The 24,097-nt window shown below is 38.5% G+C and overlaps 2 protein-coding genes and 1 non-coding gene across 5 annotated transcripts in view; 1 reads left to right on the forward strand and 2 right to left on the reverse strand.

The window, feature by feature from the left end:
- The window catches only part of anapc1 (anaphase promoting complex subunit 1), a 48,902-nt gene extending 48,314 nt beyond the window's left edge, over window positions 1-588 (reverse strand). For 2 of the 3 annotated variants that reach the window (XM_085799513.1, XM_085799512.1), the window contains exon 1: window positions 330-516. The gene's annotated coding sequence lies outside the window, so the exon portion shown is untranslated. Of the gene's footprint in view, window positions 1-329 lie in introns of all 3 variants that reach the window. The other variant, XM_085799514.1, reaches the window with a different exon arrangement.
- A 6,864-nt stretch (window positions 589-7,452) lies between these two features.
- Window positions 7,453-7,525, reverse strand: trnar-ccg (transfer RNA arginine (anticodon CCG)). The gene has a single exon. It is a non-coding gene; the product is annotated as a tRNA-Arg (tRNA).
- A 5,820-nt stretch (window positions 7,526-13,345) lies between these two features.
- On the forward strand, window positions 13,346-17,707 carry vip (vasoactive intestinal peptide). Its single transcript, XM_085798989.1, has 6 exons — window positions 13,346-13,489; window positions 14,409-14,513; window positions 14,891-14,995; window positions 16,059-16,184; window positions 16,878-16,989; window positions 17,285-17,707. Coding segments are annotated over exons 1-6 (459 nt in total). The 5' UTR covers window positions 13,346-13,487; the 3' UTR covers window positions 17,294-17,707.
- The last annotated feature ends 6,390 nt before the right edge of the window (window positions 17,708-24,097 follow it).

A 24,097-nucleotide genomic window follows, 5' to 3' on the forward strand; every position in this document is an offset into this window, starting at 1 on the left:
ATACCCCTGATTTTACAGTACTAATATTGTTTCTACTTTACCTGCTGCTGTAGCCACTGCTAGCTGCTGCATGACGCATGTTAAAAGACTATCTATCTAACAAATTAGCGACAATAAAACCCCAGTAACTGGACGGTGAATGTGCCGCTGTGGGTAAAGTAAAATACATAAACATGTTGACAGCCCCTGTGTGTTGTTTGGCAGGTTAGCATTAGCATGCTAAGGCTAAACCCCCATAGAAAATCATTGGTTTCACCGGCTTGCGTTAGCATGCGAGCTAACGTTAGCGTCAGTTTGGCTGTGGGTTTTTAGACAGTTTGACAGCTGACCTGATAATAAGGAAAAGTCTGGCTCTTGTCGCGGAGTCCTCGTCTTTTTCCTTGTAGGAGCCTCCACCGGCGGCAACATAAAAACAACTCGGACCACGCAGCCAAAAACTGCAAAAATTTTGGCTACGGCAGGTTTTCAAAAGAGCGCGGACATCTTTGCTGTCCCGACATCCTCTTCCTCCACGCGTCAGCCAATCAGCGACGAGGAGCCAGGAGGGGGAGGACAGCGCTGATTGGCTGCTTCACATCCAGATGCTCCACAGTCACCACATCTGCTCTCCTCCTCCTCCTCCTCCTCCTCCTCCTCCTCCTCCTCCTGCCTCATCCTCTCCTCCCAGGGCTGGGCCAATGAATCAGTTTATTATAACATCTGCTTGTGTATACATACCCTCATTGTTATATTTGTGTATTTTAATCTTTTAGTTTTACTAACAATATTATTATATCCTGGCTGCAGTAACACTGAGGCAACCGCACCTAAAAGCTAAATAGTATATTGAACAATCACTTTATTAGGAACAGAATAAGGCCTGCCTTTGATTTCAGAGCAGGCTCAGGTTTTTGGCATGGATTATAGATCAGATATGTCTTTCTAATGCATGTTGACATGAACCAAAAGGGATAAATAGCTATGCAAAATGTAATCTTGAGAGGAAAAAGAGCCTAACTCTAAGTAATGTTATTTTAGCCTTGCATAGCTGAGTAGCAGCAATACTGTAATCTCTATTGTAGCTTCTGACTCTAAATTATGTAATTTCATGTGCATTTAAATCAAATGAATGTATGATAAATAAAGCATCCAGCATATTGAGGTCATTAAAATGAATAATGATAAATTGATTATGATGAGAGGTCTAAAAAACAAAGACCACATATATTTTCAACAGTGATGTTTACTTGACTTTCACACACACATAATAACATGGTTAAATGTGGAGGGTATTAATAAATGTTGCAGAGAGAATCAGTGTCACACCAATTAAGAATAAATTAGGTGATATTTATATGGGGAAGTGTTGAGTAATTACCAACCTCTCCCTACAGTCACACCAAGATTTAGACTCAGACCATAATTGTGTTATATTGTAAGTATTTTACATTTAGATATGTTGGATTATTATTTAGTAATCTTATTTCGTGATATGTTGTTTGAAGAACCTTTAGATAATGCACTGAATTTTTATGTCATGTGTCATTCTTGTTGATTGAAGACAATTTAGTTTAAAGGACACTAAAATGTTTGAATCTTGATCACAGTGATTAGCAAGTAAAATACAATTTTATAATTACAGTAATAACAATGGATATTCATTCATTGCTGCAAGGTTGTCTAAAATAAAATCATGTCATTTACTATATAAGAGGTAGCCTACATCTGATGTATAATAAAGTTTGATATTGTTGATGAACTGCATATTGTACTGAATCATGTAACTCCTTCTGCATCGAAGAAATCTAATTCAGGAAACGGTGCTTATGAAAAATTATATCTGAAGGGTAAATCTGGAGTCTGGGAGGTGTACGGGTGCTGAAGGGTTTGATGGATGTTGCACAACAACACAGTCTGATCTGACTGAGTTAACTCTCCCTCACAATTTCAGCTGAGCTCCCTGGATGGTGTGTGTGTGTCAGTCAGAGAGAGAGAGAAAGAGAGAGAGAGAGAGAAAACAAGAAAACAAACAAAAAGGGAAAGTGTGTGCTCACAGGTATGAGTCAAACAAATAATGCTATCAGCAAATATTGCTGTCACCATTAATCTCTGTGACTCACACTTGATTCCTTTATTTTACCTTTTGTTTTGCATGTCTGTATTTCAAAATGAATGAATGAATGAATGAATGAATGAATGAATGAATGAATGAATGAATGAATGAATGAATGAATGAATGAATGAATGAAGTTGATCACAGCTTAAATTGATCATTTTAAAGCTCTTGTGACTTTGAATGAATTGCATTAATGTACCTTAAAGCAGAAGTAAGCGAGCCGGTCGTTTTGGCTAATGCTGCGTTCCAGGCAGGCTTTTGAAACCGTAAGTTACAGCTTCAAGTCACAACTTACGACTTTGTAGCGTTTCAGGCAACCCACTCGTGTTTTTCCGACCTGTTTTACCTGTGAAAGTCACTGTAACGGCCACTCCTAACTTCTGACCCGTGAACTCGTACCAGATCGAACTGGTACGACTTCACAGGTTGGAAAAACACGAGTTACGAGTTGCCTTGAACGCACCATAACAGTCCTCGTCCCTACGTCACCACATTCACGGTGTCCCTTGGCTGCACACACAGCCCTTCATGCCATTCTCTCTCCTCATTGGATAAAAACTGTAGGATACGAGAAATGTTTTCTCCTCGGCTCAGAGCAGAGCAGAGTGACTGACAGACCCGTGTTTCAGACCAAACACTCTATGTAAGTGATTGCTGTCGGAAGATATAACTATTTAAGACTTATATTAACACAAATATATCACTAACTTCTGCTTTAATGTGGGGACTTCAGTCAGCTAATGAAATGATGTTTTTAAAAGAAACAAGATCAACACATTATCAGACTTCATGCAACTCTCCAAAGAAGACGAAGGACAGAAAGAACCTCAGTTTTTACTGCAAATGCAATTTCAAAACTTTTCACATTTGATAAGGCAGGTGCATAGAAACAGGTTGAGTGCATCCGTAGCGATGATCAATAGTAGACCTTCATCAGGTGAACGGAGGTCTCACACTGATACGTTTGCAGTGTGCAGCGTTCTTTGAATGCCAGATTTTCTATTACAACCATATCACTACCACAACTACAGCTACTGTTACTGTCAACATTACTCCATGCAGTACAACCATCAATACTGCTGCCTCTTCTACTAATATTTCCTATTGATACCAGTCATGTCAAAAGTCAGTCTACTCCTTTTAAGATTTTTTTTTTTTTTTTACAAACCACTTCCCCACTTGTTCCACTTCTGCAGTCATTTGCCTCAACAACAGCCACCACAACAAGAAATGCTGTTTTACCCATTACTACTGCTGCCATTTGACACTTGAGAGATCACCAGGGGAATGTACATTCAGGTCCAAATGGCGAGTGGTGGTCTTCGTGGTGAGAGGTTGTGCATCACGACTCTCCCACCAGCCTGTGTGATGAGGGAATCCCCCGGCTTGCTGAGTGCCTCCTCTGCACCACATTATCCCATTAACAAAGCACAGAGTGACGACTGTGATGGCAGATTACTGCTGGCAGGCAGCCGGACCACACTCACTGTTCTTTCTCTCTCTGTCTCTCTGTGTCGCTCTTTCTGTCGCTCTGTCACTCTAATGTGTGGCAGGTGGAGAGATGGAATAGAGATTCTGAGATAAGAGAGAAATAGATGGTGAAAGAGAGACTATATGAAAAACAGAAACCAGAGCAGAGATAAGACTGAAAGAAAAAAACTGAGAGATGAAAGATGAAGCTTCTTTTTTTTTCAAGTCGAGCACCAGACATACAGTGGCCTAGTGCCAATTTACAGAGAGAGCACAGAGACAACAAAACATCACATTCAGTCACTTGTTTTTCAATTGAACAGAATGACTAAATAACTAAAAAATATGAATGGCCACAGGAGCAGCAAATCATCTGTCACCATCACTGCATAAATAGTCAGATTTTGCAAGATTTCTATTTGATCTTTAATGCCAGACCATAAAAATGTAATTTTCTCAGTTTACTTACTATACATATCTAAAAATAAAACCATTGCATCGTAACTGCTGCATGTCTATTTGTTTCGGAGCAGACTCAGACTGTCTGGTATGTAGGGAAAAAGGAAATACCTGGCTATTTTATTTTATTTTATTTATTTATTTGTATTAATTTTATACTCTTGTACAAGTCAGTATAAAATTGAAATAATAACACATTTTGGAACTAAAACAAACATCCACATTGTATCTTCAATATACGAACATAAATTGAGCTGACAAATGCTGAGATAACAATTTTAAATGTCTTCAGTAAACATATAAAGCAATAGTATTGCAAAGAAACAACTGATCTATTTCTTTAATTAGATGCCATCCAGAGAGCAAAAAACATTTTGGTATTTAATGTCGGGACATGACACTACATGATGACAGACAAATTTAGGATTAATGTAAACAGATGTAGAAATGGAAAATGAAAGACTGAAATATTATTACTGTTCATTGGAGACAGAAAAACTCAAAACAGCAATAAATTGCATCAAGTGTGATATATCCTCACCTCACCTGTCCAAAAAAGTGTGAATTCTTCTGACTGTATTTGAATATTCAACATTAAGTTTGTTAAACATACAGTATGTGCTGATGGATGTACTGTGAAGAAATGCTGACCACTAACACATCTGGAGATCTTAAGGGGTTTGCATGCAGGTGATGGAGGCAATCACGCAAGAGACAAATACATGCAGAGAAATATATGCATCACAGTGCGTCACAGTGTGTAACTATGGACCACCAGACTGATTATATTTGTGCAGAGTTGACACGATCAAGACATCCCTCCACAGAAAAAAATGACAGGCCTTCACACATATCTGAGATGTCGTCATAGGTGCGGGTGTCAAACAGGTTTTCGTCTCCCATGTGGGATTGACTCTACTTTTCCTGGCTCTGCGTGGACCCAGCGGGTTTTGGTGATGGATTACCTTCTGCATCCAGAGGAGATTAGTCTGATAAATTACAGTTTAAACTCCCCTGATGGCCAAACCTGGTTTACTGCAGCAGGAGACCGGGGCTGCGTCCATTCAGAGCTGAAAATGGAGACAATAGGTCAGCGCTGACGGATGAAATTTGGGAAATGAGCGGTTATTAATGCTGTAATGCAAATGACAGGCTTTCGACACGAAACACGTGCACGTAATTCCTGATTAACTGGATAATAGCATTTCCTGGAAATATCTGCAGTTTACAAATAACTGTGGTTAGGTTTAAAGTTGTGTAACTAAAAGTGACAGCCATGAGGACTGATGCTGCTGAGTGACCAGAGCTGCATTCAACAGTATGAAGGGAAGATGGAAAAACTCCTGTTGATCTGATTCATTTCAAGGTGGTTAAACTTCAACATCTGCTGTTTAAATGGTCAAGAATTAAATTTTTAGCAGTCTGCATCTTGTTTCTTGAAGTTTTTTACAGAGGAAAAAAGCGAAAAACACAGGAATTTAAGGCTCTAAAGGATTTTAAGAATTATTCACATGGATCTGTTTGCAGAAAGTGGATCCAATATTTACAACTGTGTTTTCATTTGTCTATAAATGATTGATCTTTATGTCTTTGTCTTTGCGTTATGAGCCTGGGCCAGGAGAAGGGAATTGAGGGCAATGAGTTGAGTGCTAATCCTATACTGACTCCAACTTTATTGATCTTTAAGAAGCAGGTAAGCTTCTCACTTTTATTTAATCAGTAGTGTCAGATTAAAAACTGCCTCACAAAGAAAACTGTTTGACAAATAGCTGTGAGAATGTACGTAGGTATCAACCATTTAATTTGAATGAAAATTGTCAGTTCACCAGCTCCAGCAGTTCACAAACTAGCCGTGGTCGGTGTTGAGCTGTTTCTCTGCACAATGTCGTCATGGTTCGGTTGCCAGGTTTGATTTTATCACACCTGTACTGTGGCCAAAACATGTGTTCACTGACTGTGTTTGTTTAACTTCCTCAAGCTAAAGACACTGTACAAAGAAGCAAAACAATGAAGTGTATTTCTAGATGTTAGAGGTGTGTAGTTTTTTAAAAACTCTTCTTAAATAAGTCTGAGAAAAAGGAAATACCAAATTTTCCTTTTAAAGTTTATCATGACATTTTCCCCCCACTATTTCCCGTTTTTTTCTTTTGTATCTCACACACACGCACTCTCTCACACAGTCATCAGGCTGCATGGAGCCTGGCTCTCCGGAGGTTGCCTTAATGGAGGCCTTGTTTTTGGTGTGTGGCCTCCTGTACAGATCAATTAGACCACCAGAGCTCTTCATTGCAGCCTAAATTAACTAAACGCATAAATACATTTGGCCTGGATTGAGCCCCGTGGCAGACATTACGTACGTACGGCAATGCCATCTAGAGACTTTAATTAGCGTAACACACACTCATACATGCACACAATCAGATTACATTACTTTCCATGTTTGGGAAATCATCCATCCATCCATCCATCCCATTTAATAGCGTGTAATCACAGCAAAATCCATTTCGATAATTTTCCTGTTGCAATCAATACATTGATTGCTTGCTGCAACTCTACTATACACTGCAGAGAGACAGGAAAGTAGGGAGAAATACTGGAGGAATGACATGCGTTAAACATCAACTTAGTCAGGAGTTGAACCAGCGGTCAGTGCTTCAGGAATATGCCAACATGAAAAATACTCTCAACTACAGAGCAATCCATAAGTCTACCTTTCCAGATGCATATAATGTGTGGATATTAGAGTAATGGACCAAACATTTCCCTTTTAAAACAGTTACTTTTCCTGTTTACTTGATTATATTACCTATTCTCTAAAATGACCTAGCAGAGGGGCTACAACTGTGTTAAATTATTTACCCTTGAACTTTCCAAGTGCAGGAAAGAAAGTAGCCGTTTTCAATAAGGTGCACTGCAACAACCACTAAATGAACTTACTGTAGCAAAGGCAAACCAATTTCTCTCTAATGCAGTAAAATGATGATCTTTGTTGGTGTTGCAGGTCTTGAGTAGCCTATTAAATCACATTACAGGGTTAACTGATACATCATCAGTGCATCATTTTTCTTTTAGTTAGTTAGTTAGTTAGTTAGTCTGTCATTGGTCAAAACACTGCAAACAATTTAAGCCACCATGGGAGCAGCATCTTCTCTGCACAGATTCTGTTCGACTATACTGCCACCAGAGCGCGACTTTGTCACCATGTGTGCCACCACAGACAGATGTTGCTCATGGAGGCTTTAGGAGAACTGCAGTAATGAAATGTGAGCAGCTGTTACAGTATTTGGCAGGATAACCTCAGATCAAACACATAGTCTGCTGCAGCTAAGTAAGCACAACGAGGGGTGTGTGACATGGTTGGACATTAAATGTTGCATTATACTACTTTAGTTTGGTATAGTTCTCATCCTCAGTGTCCTAAATTAACTCGACCCAGGTGGGACTCGAACCCACAATCCCCAGCTCCGGAGGCTGATGCCTTATCCATTAGGCCACTGGGTCAGGTGAAGGGCTGACCTGACACATCTGTCTCACCTGTGACATTATTCCACGAGGGGGAAAGATGTTGCTTTTTTTTTTTTTTTTTGGCAATCCTCAAGAAATGCAGTTTCCACTCAGTCCTGGTAAAGGAGATTACAACCAGGGAGGAGAAAGGGGAAGGTAGGCGCAGCACAGGCCCACAAAAACCCCCTGTAGCCTAATCTTTCTAAATTATTCTATGACTAATACTCGTATTTATGCTGCATCAGCATCAAAACAAATCCACAACATGTAAACTTTATGAAATACATTTCATTTTCCAAGCAATAACCCCCTGCCTGTTTGTCATAACAAAGCAAGTTCTTCCTCTGTGGATCTTGTTAACCTGGCCAGGATAGGCTTGGAACCGGTTCCATCAGGGTAGAGCTGACTGTCTGGTTAAACTGAGCAGTTGGAGGTGAAGGATCATTACTAGGTCAAAAATGTTGATAGATTCTTAAAGAAAAAGACTGCAGGTTTAATGTATACCACTGGTGCATTCATCCTCCAAATAGAAATAGAAAATGTCCTCATTGACATTTTGAGATTGCCAGAACGAGATCTCTGTCAAAGTAGGGGAATTGAACCTGTGGGGCATGACCTTAAAATGCAGAAGTCAGACATTGTACAGACAGAGCTAAGCAGTCACATGACCATCTTGCTTTCTCTGACCACTGACATGAAGGAGCTGTCAACTTGTCTGTGCATTTGTGAGTGAGAGTGGAGAGATCAACACATTCAGCTGGAAACCTCAGTGGGTAACGGCATTGAGTTTTGGATCGGGAGTTAGCAAGGGAGAAAACAATTCAGGGTTTTGGATGGAAATGTATTAAAGTATGTAACAATATTATCATAGGCTACATAAAAACAGATAAGTGTATGGGCGGCTGGATCTACTCCATATACAGCCGATCCTCTCGTTGTCCTGTGTCATACAGGGGTGAAGCCGCCTGTTATTCGTCCATAGGAACGTTTTTTTCTTTCCTGTACATTCCATCGACATCAACATAATAATAATGCTGATGTTTCCTCCATCAGCTTCCTCTTCCTGCAGGGATCTGTCTCCAATCACCGCTGTCAATTAGACCAGCTCCTTCTCCCATGGACTTCTGTAATCTACTTTCTCTCTGGACTGATCACATTAAGGTTCCAATGGTGCCATCATGGTTGAGAACAGGGAGGAGGAGGAGGAGGAGGAGGAAGAGGAGGTGGTGGGGGATCATCTGCTGACTGGGAGGAGACATCAACGACCAGCAGAGGCCAGAGACTCTGTTGTCATGATGTTGAGGTAAATAAAATTTGTGATCATCATCATCATCATCATCATCATCATCATCATCATCAGGTATACGTAACCACACAACGGCAGGCAGAAATGAATCACATCTTCCAGAAAATGCTGACTCATGCTTTGTCTTAACTTATCATGAATCTCATATCACATTTTGAATGAAGACATTTAAAAAAAAACACCTTAAAATAAACAAGAAAAAAGTACACCAGATGAAAAATGAATAAAATAAACCACACACATTCATTTATCAATTTCTTTTTAATTCTTAAATTCTTTCATTTTTATTTTATTTTGTGTTTTCCAGTAGATTGGATGCGCATACAGAAATGTAAAATATGAAATATATCAAGAGTGACGTTGTCATAATATCACCTGTAATGAGATCTAAATGCACACATGCATACTGAAGTTTAAAACATTAAATAACCATGGTAAAATGTATATGAAAAATGTTTATTAAACACGGGTTTCTGTTTGTATGTCAACAATATATCTACATTTATTAAAGCAACATACATAAAGACGTTATCTTTGTTTTTCTTACACATTTCTCATAAAGTGTAAACATGTTGTCTCAGACTTTTGGACGCTGCTTACAATGACTACTCATATTAGATTATTCATCATCATGAGCTGATGCGATCGCCAAGGTTAACATAAAATCTAAAATCATATTTTAAGATTGTCCCAATGTGTTTATCTTTATATAATATAGCTGCCTATCCTGTGCTTTGCATTTACAAACATGCAGAGAAAGCTAAGCATTCATTTTTAGTCATATAAGCTGCTCTCTCTCCACTTAATGAGTGGTATGGCTTTTAGCTCCGTTTTGGTCTCCGCCCCCTCTTGATTGATATATTTGGCTCTTCAGCTGCGGAGCAGGTAGTGAACATTTTTCTGCTGCTGCCAAAAACAAGGCTGATGATGGCGAGAGCCTGATGATAATTTTCTGTGTGACTGCATCACTGCAAACACCTTTTTACACATTAATTTACAATTCATTTACAATATACAAATATTGATCTGAGCAACTTATGATAAATAAGCAGAATAAACAGAACCAGAAACTTAAAGATGAATTTTACAAACATATTTTGCTTAAAAGTTCAGATAAATGACAGAGGTGCGTCATCATCTGTCTGTGCAGATATAATGGATGATGATGTTTATACATTTGACTTCATAAATTCATAATTTCATAGCCGAATACAAATATTGATTAGAGCAACTTTAACACATATCATAAAAATTGTGAGCAGAATAAACTTGCCCAGCAAAATCAAATGTTAAACAATTTGCTTTAAATTTTAGATATACTTCAGAGGTGCGTCATCTTTCTGTGCAGATGTGAAGTCGATGATGACGTTTACAAATTTGACTTCATAAATTCACGATTTAAAGGCCTAATGTGTTTCAGAGTGGTGCAAACACTGTTGTGTTGACACCAGAACAAAAAGTCGGGTCAGTTTTATTTCTTCAGCCCAAAGTCACAATTTCCTTGTATGATCTGTACAACCTGCAGGCTCTGTCCTCAGACATAGAAAAAGTTCACAAATTATTACTATATGTATCTCGTGAAACTTTTCTACATCAAAATGTGTAAAAAATGAATTACCAGAGAAAAAAAAAAGCTGGTCAGCAGCTCAGTGACGTGTCTCGGGTCCATGGGAATAACTGACGGCAGTGACAGCAACAACAACTCCCAGGTCTACGTCAAACTTCCAGATGTCACCTGACTGCGTCTCTCGCACCGTTTTGATTGAACGGCCCCTTTAGCAGCAGGAAATTATGAGTTGTTGGATAAAGCTCAAAGGAGAAATACAGGAGGTGCACATGTTGTGATATCGTAACATTTGCAGGACAACAACATGGAGAATGAAGTGATCACTGTGTATGACATGTAACATGAAGTGATTAAGTAACATGAGTATCATGTAAAATATTATTGACAAAAGTAAATTAATGAAGATGTCAGGTGCCACAAAAAAAATGGTATTACAAATAATCCTCTGCACCATTACCACATGGCACACACATACACATCCACACACCTTTTGTACCATCATGCAATTTTTAATCTCTACAAAGACACAAATCTTCGTGGGCTACTGTAGTGTGCATGTGGGTTAAAGTTCCCACCTGGAAAACAAAACCAAACCTACACACATATGCACAAATAAGCACATACACACACACAACACAAGAGGATAAAGCACACAAAGGCTGTGGTTTGATGCATCACAGGTGTCAGTAATAAACGTTATTACACTCCCAATATTCAATAAAATATAAGATATGAATAAAAGTCAAATGAGTTGAATCCCTTACACTGTTCAGTATTTAACCTTGGTTATATTAGACATATATATCCAATTAATGTAACATTATTTAATTAGTCAGTTACTTAGTTTCTCTTTTTCATCTAACACCATTATAACCTTTGTTTTATCATAATGCTCTGTCACCTATAGAAGCTCTGCAGTCTCTCATGTGCTCTCTGTCTCTCTGCAAGTCTGAGGCAATAAAGTGATACTGCATGGCTAAATTGTTGGATGGATGGATGGATGGATGGATGGATGGATGGATGGATGGATGGATGGATGGATGGATGGATGGATGGATGGATGGATGGATGGAGCATCGGCGCGGCCGACGTCACAGCTAATTCATGTGCAGAGAAAATCAGACTCATAAGGGAAACTGTGGGTGGATTCAGAAACACTTCAGAGCTGTGTGGTGTTAAAAGCCCAGAACAACCTGAAATAGAAAAAAAAAAGAAAACACCCATGCAAAAATGTCATTGTATGTATTTAAAGTGGTAATCTGCAAGATCCTTATGTTTTTATTCAGCCTATGGTGCTCAACACTCACCGCTGAGGAGGTGAACAAATGGATACAAACAGCAGGCACAGGATTTTGATGACATTGTTGTGGAATTAAGTATTTGTGTCATCACGGGACAATGCACGAGATAAAAAATAGGAAATGTTTAAGGCACCAGGCGGATACCTTGCACAAATACAGTATATATAGATATTTTTGTGTATGACAAGTATCAGGACAATGCTACCTGGTCACTGGTCTGCAGTCAAAAAGCTGTGTATGATGTCAAAGCTGAAAATATGAAAAGTGCAAATCACACATCAAAAGTTTAACAAATCTGCATTTAGAAAAACGTCTGTGAGTCAGTGACAAACTTGGCTCTTAAGTTGATTATTCTTATTTTACAGAATAGACTGTTTGACCAGCGACTCTTTAGGTTTTATATTGTGTGTCATCTCTGACTGTTTTTTTTTTTTTTTTAGATGTAATTACAACTGAAAACTGAACATTTTCCACTTTTGATTAACAGGTTGTTTTGGATTAAGGGTAAAATTGAATAGGGCTCAATGATTTCCAAGAGCTGTGGGTTGGGAAAAAAACCCAAAACAAAACATTTTTACTGTGAAATGAATCTCGATGAGGAAATGGAAGATTTAAATTAAAAGAAGAGGACACATTTGAACAATATTGATGTTTCACAATAAGTACATTTCAAACACTGATATTTTCAAAGTTTGTTCTGAATTTGTTTTGTTAAGTCAGTGTAAGATATCATTTGGGCAGAAGGCAGTTGTCAGACATTGTAAATTGAATAATTTATATCTCTGGGACTGATTAAACACAAACAAAAGGAGGCTGACAATGGGATTCTGAGAGAGAAAGTCAGACAGAAGCTTCTGTGTTAATAATTTATAGATTTCTCCACAGTCCAACCAAAGTATTAACATCAACATAATCACTACGTTGAGGCTTTTAGCCATTAGATTTTGCCCTTTTTAAAAGAAAAAAAAATCATTTTAGCAGAGCATGAGTGGAACTATGGAGATAAAAAGAAAAGCTTCTTCGAAAATCTCCATCACTGGCCTTGTTAAGTATATACATTGATAAAAAATAAATTTAAAAAGGGATGAAAAACTGCACAAGATTATTGCGTGCCCCAAACCTTGGTACATGTCAAGGAAAACTGTGACATGAATATTTATTTCATATACTGTATATTTGAAGGGATGAAGCAGTTTTTCATGTCATTTTATTTGGTCATAATAACATATTCTGCTTCTTCATTTTCTTATCCTTTTTCTGTTCTTCTTCCTCCATCTTTTTAGACAGAAAACTTTGATGCCAAATCTTTAGATTTACATTCTTATTTGTTATTTATTTCCCTTCCTGCCTCCCTGCAGCAGCTGATGGGAAAGGAGCCCAGGGAGAAATCATCAGATGAGTCAACAGCATCAACACTGACATATAAGTTAGTTATTCCTACGATTAATTGGAAGAAAACTAAAAAGAAAAAAAAAAAAACCTCCACGCTAATTTCACCATAGGTCTGTTTGGTTCCGACTGTGAGCAAGACCAATGACGGAAGCAGCGACCTACTGACGTCTCAGGCCCCTGATTGAATCTGAGGTCCCGTCCTGCTCCATGAGAAACATCCAGGTGTATAAAACGAGAGCAGAGCTGAAGGCGAGCAGAAAGACAGAGCCAAGGCAGCAGCAGCGGATCAACAACAACAACAAGAGTGGACATACTGCAGCGCCGGCTGAAGATCAGGACTTTGGAGCGCGCAGCGGAGAAAGAACCAAACGCAGACAACTTTCTCTAGAGCACATGTAAGATTTCATATTTACATAGAAACTATTCCAGTGATTTTCGTTTTTGGAGATGATTCGTCCTCGGTAATCTCCGTTTTTGGTCATTTCTAAACTTGTGCTCTTACTGGTCTTTTTACGCGCTCCTGCCAAGGTTTTGGATAAATCTATTGTGGGCGTTTTAGCGTATGGGTAATTGAAGTAACAGCACCACGAGATGAATTTAGTATTTGTGTGGTCTGAAGCGTCTCTGAGATTGTAAAATGCTCAATCAGCGCTGCTCTCCGCGCTCCGCGTAATTACGCACGGGATTACGGTATTGTTCTTTTTCCTTTCTCTGTTAAAATTCACATTTAATGAAGGAGTTTAGCAAATTAAGTAGCAGTTCATGCCTAAAACCTTCTGTTGTGTTTTCATATGGAGTGAGGAGTCAGAGAGCTGAGTTCTTGAAAATGCAAACGAGATTTGTCATGTCTTGTTTTGTTTTTTTCCTAATGAATGGCATTAATATCTGGACTCGTAAAATGTATGTGGTGCCAACAAAGCTGCGGTTTTTCAAATGGATTAATTGAAAAAAACATTTAGTCCTGGACAGTGACGGAATGTGCGTAATTACGCATTGGATTGTAAAGTTATTGTCTCTGGTCAAAAATCAACATCAGATGGTAAAGTTTTATAAAGATCAATGGTAAAACTACTCCTATTGGGCGATTCAGCATGTGTTCATGTGTTATTGCAGTGGATGTGTTGCAAAATTTAAGAAAATGAGCCAAACTGACAGCGCAATGATGGGAGAGGAGAGGAGAGGAGAGGAGAGGAGAGGAGAGGAGAGGAGAGGAGAGGAGAGGAGAGGAGAGGAGTTCTTTTCTTTTCTTACCATCGCTGGGCTGGAGGGGAACCAGGGGACGTGCCGCGCTCATCTTCTCGTTTCCATCCTCAGGTGTAAAGCGATGTTACAGCGGTCCGGCCCCCAGCTGCTTTTCTTAATAGCCCTGTGCAGTGTGTTGTACTCCCGGACTCTGAGTCTGCCATACACATCCATGAGGTGAGAGGAAACCTGTGGATGAATGTTGAATGGATTATGCTGTCATCACTAACATCAGATATCATTTCAGATAAAGACACAGTGTGTTTGTTGACGCCAGAAGTCGTAGATAACATAAATTATGAGAGATTATTGCTTTAATATTTAAATGACTTCATATTGAGAGTGTAAACAAAGTGATACATCCTTATCTTGTATCATCACCAGTCTTCTCACAGCGTTTTATGCTGGGATGTTGAATTGAATTGAATTGAACAGCTCACAGCTCTACAGCCTCCAAACTGGAGTCGGTGTACGTCCATTTTTGTGCATTTGTTGGTGTTTTTATCCTAGAAATTGTGTTCCGATTTTAATGAAAGTGTCCTGTGATGCTGCAGACCGACGAGACACGCAGACGGTCTGTTCACCAGCGGATACAGCAAACTCCTGGGTCAGCTATCAGCGCGGAGGTACCTGGAGTCTCTGATCGGGAAGCGGGTCAGGTAGGTGGAGCTGCTGCAGACACTGGTCGAGGCTGAAGGGCGAAAAAAAAACTATAGAGTTGGAGTTATTGATTTTCCAGTTTAAATCGTTAAATTGGATTTAAAGCGTTACGTAATAGCCTTTAGTGAAGGCTTCCAGGTTTGGAAAACAGAAAAAAACACTATTATGTGTCAAGTGTTCTAGAAAAACTGGTTCCAGGTGTATGAAACTTGTATGAAACGGTTTTCAAGAAAATAAACATGGAGAGAAACTCAGATGGATAGAGTTGCAATCTGAAGCCAAATTCAGATAGACAGGATGTCCCTTTGCTCATGAATGTGGTGCCTTCTTCTTGTGCACAGTTATAAAGTTGTAGAGGAAAAGGTAGAAAATATGTGTAACTTTAATGTAAATGGATGTAGATGGTCCAGAGACATGACATCCTAAATGTCACCCCGGACTAAAACAGTCTGAATATTGCTGAAGGATGAACACATCAGGGCTTTTCTGACAGTCTGAGGTTTCTATGTTTGTGCAGGTTCACTCACACAAAGGCAAATAAAACACAAAACAAATTTTAAATGTGTGCTTCAGTTATGAAGGGAAAAATAACTGCATTCAATATCATAAATCATATTAATCGGATTTCAGCTGTAAATTCCTGAAGTCATGTGAATCAAGTGAAAGATGTTCCTTGTGAAAACCACATTTAGTGATTTCAGAGATGAGGCTGAAAGTGTGTCACACGTTTCACTATTGTATGTCGAGAGGGCTGAATTTTATTCTTTAATGTTTGCTGTTGGACGGAGAGGACCCCCTGACATTTACCATGAAAGGACCCGTCCTGCTTGATGATGCATTTTGTAATTGACTAAACATTTTTAAAGGTTAATTTATGCCATCGCTCCATCGTTACATGTTTTGTTATACAGCCAGGAGGGACCCACACAAACACACAAAGGAGAAGACACCATGAATCATAGAATCACAGATCCTGAGCTGCACTGACTTAGTATTGAGCCCTGCCTGCTGCCCCCCTGACCTCTTCTCTTTGTTTCCTCTCGTGATCTCTCCTGTGTACAGTGATGAGCTGATGGACGAGCCAGTGAAGCGTCACTCAGACGCCATCTTTACAGATAATTACAGCCGCTTCCGCAAACAGATGGCCGTCAAAAAATACCTGAACTCAGTCTTAACAGGAAAGAGAAGGTAAGGAGAACCAGGAACCAGTCCTGGACAGGTTTTTATTATCTACTGTACCATGTGTGAATAACTTTGTGATTCAGATCCACCTCAGATCAATTTAAATTTGCAAGAAAAAGTAGCTCAGGCATCATTTACTGCACTTAACTGATTATTCCCCATTGCTGCTTTTTTGCTTTGTATAATCTGAATGTCCAGAGTTCAGCACTCTCCTTTAGGATGATGATTGCTGATTAATTTGTGCAGTAGATGCCTTTACTTTGACTTAACCTCTTAATATAATGTGACTGTTGTTGCTGAGAACCCAATGATCCAGAGCGCAACATCAATTAACTCTAGTATTATTTCTCCAGTAATCAAGCAGCTTCTAAAAAAGTTTGAAACAGCATGAAAATAACAACATACTAGAATCCAACGTGGATTTCTCAACAGTAAATTAACTCAGTGCAAGAAAAGAAAAAAATCTCAGATCCAAAACAACATACATCACTGGAGATGTTTCAGCTCTGCCACAGAACAATAAATGATCATTGTAAATGATACATTTGGACCACAATAAGTATAAATAATACAGGAAGGAATGATTTAGCCTAAAAAAAAAAGTATATTGCTCTCTGTCAAGTGTCACTCACGTAACATGTTTTCCTGATATTCGTTATGTGTTATACTAAATAAAATCCTATTCATCTGTGTCCACAGCCTAGAAGACCCTGGAACCAGCGACCCAGAGGAGTCCAGGGACGAACCCAACACTTTCCAGGAGAGCTACGATGACATCAACGTAGATCACCTCCTAAACAACTTTCAGCTGGTAGGTGCACATGTTGACAACACTTCCACCTCTTAACCTCAACCTAATGTAACCTTAAATCTGACACTAAATCTTAAGTCTTAAATCAGCTTTAGAGCAGACCTGCAGAAATACCCTTAGGCCTACTTTCAATAAATGCCCTCATTGTCAAGATTTGAAACTCACAGTAAACACAAAATGTCCACATAATGTACATGAACTTGTGAATTTAATGATCTTAAATGGATAAATTGGTCCAATAGGGTTGTATTTGATCAATAACACCTTTTCTCCTCTGTCCATTTTTTTTCTGCAGCCACTTTGAGGAGGGACCTGTGCTCGAGCAAATACCTCAACTCATCCTCATGAAACACCCATTTCAAAAACAACTCAACTTATATGACAATATTAATCCAAAAAGGACGATCAAAGTCAGATGAACCAACGACGATGTGTTCTCCAATGTGGTTACCTATCTATCCATCCACACCCGTACATGTTTACACTGTATATAATATATATATACACACAATACTAATCGCTAAAAATTCTGGCCCCAAAGACTCTTTTCGGGCCACACTGAGCAACATGCGTGTCCACATGTGGTTTGGTCAATGAGCTTTTGGAGATCGCACCTGGCAACAGAAATAGCAATTTTACTTTCTTCTAAAATCTAAAGTGTTGTTCCATTAACTTTCAATGAAAATGTTTCTCCCGTGAAAACTTTTCTAAGGAATCAATTAAATCTGTCCCAAAATTTGATGTCAATAGCAGCATTTATTTTCAATTGATTTTCAGTGCTTCTTTAGCATATATTCACTGACAAGTCGCCAGATTCATTCTCACTAACAAAAGTTCCATTAACTTTTATTGTAAAACATAGAAAATGGGTCAAATTGAACTTATCAGTGGATCAGAAGCACCATTAGCATTGTAGAAACAAAATCCATGATTGACTTCTTTTGCTTTTAATGAGCAATTCAAATATTTCCCACAGGAGCAAATTGAATCTTTCAAAATTGTATTTTGTGTTGAAAATGTGATCCATTGAACTTCAGAGGAAGAGCCATTGCGTTTACTCAAAGTAGAAAAGATGTCCCATTCATTTTCTGTAGCTAGAGTGTCACTTTAAAGTCATGTATTTCTACTCATGGAAAAGTTTTCCAGTTAATTCTACATGAATGTAAGCAGGAATAACATCAAAGGGAAAAATATAGTCCCATTAATCTACATCCAAACATTTTACAGATTGAACAGTAGTAGAACAAGATTTCAATAGATTCATTTTGGTGGATCTATTGTCAATGGTGATTAAGTTCTTAATTATTTACACCAACAAATAAATTTAGTTCCCTCTCACTTACTTGAGCAATTAATGTTAATCTCCAGTACCTTTCAATTGAGTCACCACTCTACAGCATTCAGTGCTTGTCAACTATTTCCACTTATGTAACTGTAGTTCTGTGGTTTTAATGGAAATATTTCCCCTGAAGTTTATCCCATTAACTTTCAGTTTCACATTTGACCCGTTGAACGTCAGTGGAACAGCAACGTTTCTTTTCATCGAATCTATTGAATCATGTGTCATTTTAAATTGAACATTTGTGATTGGATTCGTATTAATTTTCACACTGAGTGAATTAACTTCCATTGCAGAACTCACTTTCAGAAGATCAACAATACGTGTAATAACAATCAAATTATTGATTTATTGTACTATTACACAGGCAAGAAATAATCTGTTGCATTGAATAATATAAGTGATAAGTGAATAATTATCCTATAAATTCTCAATGGTGCACATTGCAAGAGTTGTATTAAAGAATATGGTCATTTGATGATAAAACAGAGTTAAATGAGAAAAATGAGAGGGGAACACATTTTGAACGGACACAGATGCATATACTCACTTTATACTATTCAATATGTAGAGCAAAGCAGTTATAACTGTGCATAGACCTGCCTTTAGCGCATATAGTGATGTATACCACTCACAAATAAAAGATGTTGGTTTATTTTTCAAAACTGAGTTGTTTTGTCTGGCTGATTGTTTGACAGTTTAGGTTTTACTCATTTCGTTATTCAGTTTTTTTTGTGTGTTGTTTTTTGCAGTCTCTGCAAAAATGTTTCCCCATAGAGAATGAATGGGAAGAGGTGAAACAACCAAATTTGACTTTTTCAAACGCCAACTGCTCTTGCATACTTTCACCAAGAGACTCCATTTAAAACTTTAAAAGTCTTGTCTATTGGTGTGGTATTCCACATTTCAAAAGGTTTTACAGTTTCTTATCAATCACTGTTAGATAATCAGGATCATTTTTTAGGATGGTGTGTATTGCACGGAATCTTCAATGGGTGACGGCTAGAGTGGGAGATGTTGTCTGAAATTGTCTGAAATCTTTCCCTTTATGCTGTTTTTGGTCCCAAATTACACTGTAATTTTCCACAGTTGTAGCCAAACATACAGTATCATCTCTCCCACAATGTGCTCAACAAAGCTGAGAGACTTTAAACAATGAGCCTCTGAGTGGAGCCAGATCCCCTCCAGCTGCCCTTTGACTCTAATACAGAGATTACCTGAGAAATAATTACCTTATACTTCCTGATAACGCTTACTAATAATGACACAATTAATTGTGTTATACTATTCACATACTATATAAATTATCAGAGAACAAGCTCCTTGTTCTTCCAATGGTAGATCACTGGATTTGATCCCCAGGCCTCCCAATCCAAAGTCAGTGCTGTCACATTTGAGTACAAAGCAACAAGCAACCGTCTCCTCTTCCCCATGGGGGCCAGCTGATTAACATGAAGTTCAGTGACACTGAATAAACACACTGGATGCACGCTGAACAATTCTTCTTTCGCCCTATATTACCTCCTTATTTCCTTGTTGAGCCAGAATTTGATTTGGTGTGCGGAGTTTTTAGCTGCCTGGGAAGCTTTTCCTGAATATTGTATCCAGGAGCGTCATAATACCACATCCATGAAGAGTCAAACATGCATTTTTTAACATTCTTTAGCATAATATCCTTTTGGAGACAAAAAAAAAGGAAATGTGGGGCGCCAAGTGGCACAGGAGGTTAAGCAGGCGCCCCATGTATAGAGGCTAAGTTCGAAAAATGTGATGTGTGACACTGGGTGAACAGGAACAGAAACTTCAGCACCATGGACAGCGACACAAGTTTCATTAGTTGGGTATTAGGTTCGTCTTTGTTCTATGATCATGTTCTGCTTTAAATACATTTATAAGTCTCTCTCTAAGTAATAATAGATGTTCATGGTGAAAAAGACATGGATGACAGTATTTCATTCATCTGTCTTCTCACTTACCTCAGGCAGGCATGGAGATACATTTAAACTTTACTGGCCTTTTAAAGGAAACTGTGTAATCAGCTGGTGGACAGAGGGAAAGGTGCCTGTGTCTCCTACTTCTGTAGGAAGTATATGGATGATGAATTCTAGAGAGAGGATAAATTTTTTCCTCTCCATACAAGAAATACATTTGCTATTGTGGAAATTAAAGATTAGGAAGTCAGTAAAGAAGAAGAACATGATTCAAGAAGTCAGTAAAGATTAGGATGACCAAATTATAGGAAGTTAGAGATGAAACAGGTTATTATCCAAGGTCAGGAGAGAGCTTGGTGTTTGTTTCAGTGTTTTTATTTATTATGAAGGTAAGTTACAAAAATTTAAGTCGTTATAAAATCTTTTAAAATCATTTAGGCTTCCCAAGAAGAGATGAACGGATGTAATGAAGGACAACGCAAAAAAAAAAAAAAATTATACACAACAATGACTGTACAACCACTGTATGAGTAATTAAATTAAGTTTTATGTTTAAAAAAAGATACATATATAAAATTATAAGTTTTAAATGGCACCACAAAACCGATCGTTGGGCTAGAGTTTGTATGTAACTACATCAAGGCCACCAGAATCAATGTACTTATTACACCTTTGATTCCCATTCATTCAGCTTTCACAGTTTTAGTTGGTTGTGAGGTTGTTAAAGGCCTGAGAGTAAGAAGCCTCTCACTCAGTTCGTTATTCACACCATTAGCAGACGTCTCAGTCGACCAGCTGTGTTTCCACAGCTCTGCCCTATAATGGCTTCCACCCTGAGAGGTGACAGGTGATGAAGAAGGTTCAAGCTTGTTTCTGCTCCGTCCTGTACAGTGTTGTGACAAATAGAGCAGCTTGCTTGTTTGTTTGTGTCCTGCAAACCCAGAGCTGTGTGACTTAACCCCGCTTGCCTCAAAGTTTGGGTCATAATCTGTGATATTTCTGTAAATTTCTGTGTTTTTTTTTGTTTTTTTTTACTGCTCCTTGTCCTGAGAGTGTCAGTGCAGTGACACAGTATGATTCATCCAATCTGTCATGCATGAACACATTTCCATTTGCAGCTCAAACAAACAAACAACAAAGCGTGAAGATTAACATGAGGCTTCTCATATTTTTTAGGTTGTTATTTCCACTGATGAAGTCTAGAAAAAGCGTGTTGTTGTTGTTATTTTTTTCAGATGCTGGAGAAAGGATTGAAGGAAACTCGAAATTGTAATTACAGCTTTGTGGTTGTATCCATCCGACAAGTTGAAGGAAATCTGGTCTCAATCAACGCTTAATGAGTGACAATGTTGAATTATTGGCCAGGAGTGTTTTTGCAGAACACTGTAATGTCATGATGAAGCTGACCTTTAATCATATGGATATAAAATTCATCAGTCACTTCATCAGTTTCTTCTCTTCAATATTTGTGTTGAATTATGCCACGATTATCATGTAATTAACTCTGCAGGGTCACACGGACTCTGACCTTTGGCCACCAAAATCTGGTCAGTTCCTCCTTGAGTCCACATGAGACATTTGAAGGGACTAATTTCAGAAGCTCGTGCGATACTGTTCACAAAGCTAAAACGTTGTTTCGTTATCACTGCAAGATTGACCTTGAACAAGATTGACACCAAAATCCAATCAGTCCATCTTCATGTTTGAGCCAAATATGAATAAATTCCTTCGAGGTGGACACTAGTCTGAGCTATCTGAGGTGAAGGGTGAGTCTGGTGTTTCCTCTTGGTCTTACCTCTGTTTTTGGAAGATACAATATTACAGCACTTTTACTGACCTTCGGTTACATAATGGCAAACTGCTCATAGAAAGAAATCCATTGGGCTTCAGTGTTAACACCCTGAGCCCATGCCATGCCCGGGGTTTTCATTCATGCTGTCGTGCTTCACACCATTAGCGGACCACTCAGGCAAACTCTGTAATGGTTCCCACCCTAAGAGGTGACAGGTGATATAGAAAGAGAGAAGTTCAGAAGACTGGACTGTTTGTCTCTGTTCCGTTCATCACAGTTTTGAAGCATTAAAAAAAAGGAGAGTAACTCATTTTCTCTCTTTACCAGCTTTGTGGCTGCTCTGTAAACCCAGAGAGCATCATGGGAATCGTCACAGGATAACTTAACTTCACCACAATAAGGCAAAGTTTAGGTGACGTTTCTGTAAATGTCCTTTTTTGCTGCTTCCTGTCCCAGGAGACTCACCGCAGTGACACAGTAGTGATTCATCTTATAGATGTAAATAGACAACACATACTGTATACAGTGCTTCTTCTTGTTGACCACTCAAAGACCTTTCAGTTATATTCAGTCACACAGTCATACAAACACACACACATTTCGCAGTGTTACATAAAAACCTCCATTGCCACAGTCACCTCCATCTGTACACACGTTGATCTCCACCTGCTGGCAAAGAAAGTAATGGCATTTAACATTTCAACATTAGCACCACCTACAGGCAATGAGTGTTACTGCGGCAGCATTTAAAGGACAAATCCAGGAAATTTAACCTGGGGCTATTATTTCCTAATATTTGAGGTCTGAAATAATGCATCTGAAGATTTTCTTTTTAATTGCTCCTGTTATGCAGTGGTTCTGTCTGTCTCCGCATCGCCACCCTTTTAGACCTAAAATATTAGGAAAGGTTGAATTTGCCTGGAATTGTCCTTTAATTTCTCACAGCGGCGAGTGTGAAGATTTATTGATTTTTGGTAAACAGGAAAATTGGATAAAGGACTTTACTCTCTAGTTGCAGTTCAAATGTGCAGTATCAAAGACCTTGAAGCCAATATTGAAAATATTTCATTTTTCACATTTGATACTATAGATATATATCGATTTAATTCCTTGTAATGATTCCTGGTTGAGTAACGATAATTTTTTGCATTTTGACACTTTTGTCTCAAAGGTAAACAAACAGAAAATAGCATTCCCATACATACTGTCTAAATAGATCCTGGTGTTGTTGAGCTAACACATAGCTGCTCACTCTCTCTCTCTCTCCCTCTCTGTTGTGACTCAGTTTGTTTACAAGCGTCAAAATAGCAGCAGATATTTGATTCATAAATGTCATAAGCAATGTTCTGCAGGGCTGCACCCCCAGATCAGCTAATCTCATAATCAGAGGCAACGGTGTCACTCTGTGTGGACGATGGACTGAAGGGACTCTGCTGATTCAGCATCAGCTCGTATCAATTTCATGTAAGACAGACACACCAGATGCTAAATGCTAAAATGTATTCAGATCCTTTACCTGAGTAAGTGCCCTAATATCACAATGTAAAAGCAGCCCAAAGGTCCTGAACTAAACACATTGCTCAAGTAAAAGTATGTAAATAAAATCATCATAATATGAACTAATCGGCTTAGATATTAAATCATTAATGAAGCATCAATATAACACCTTTTTTTTTTTCTGTTACCCTTGCAGTGTGTTATATTTTGTAACTGCACAGTAAGTGTTTGCTCTTGTTGTACTTGTGTTTTTATTCATGTTTCATGTTTGTGTTTTCATGTGTGCACATTTAATTGATTGTCTCAGAGTGAGGCAGATTTGTCGTCATATAAAAAAAAACCCTCTGGTCAATATGTGTGTTTTTTTTTTTTGTCGAAGCATTGTGGTTGTGTATGTGTGTGTGTGCGTGTCTCCATTTGTGATTACTGCCTGTTTTGTGGAGAGGCTTCGTTCATTAACTCTCATCACTGCTGATCTTAATGGACCAAACGGAGTAAAAATAGACAGAGAGAGAGAGAGAGAGAGTCAGAGGGCTGCAGCCTTTTAAC

Source organism: Trachurus japonicus, chromosome 15 (genome assembly GCF_045865225.1).
Source record: "Trachurus japonicus isolate A0001 chromosome 15, Traja_1.0".
Classification (NCBI taxonomy): domain Eukaryota; kingdom Metazoa; phylum Chordata; class Actinopteri; order Carangiformes; family Carangidae; genus Trachurus; species Trachurus japonicus.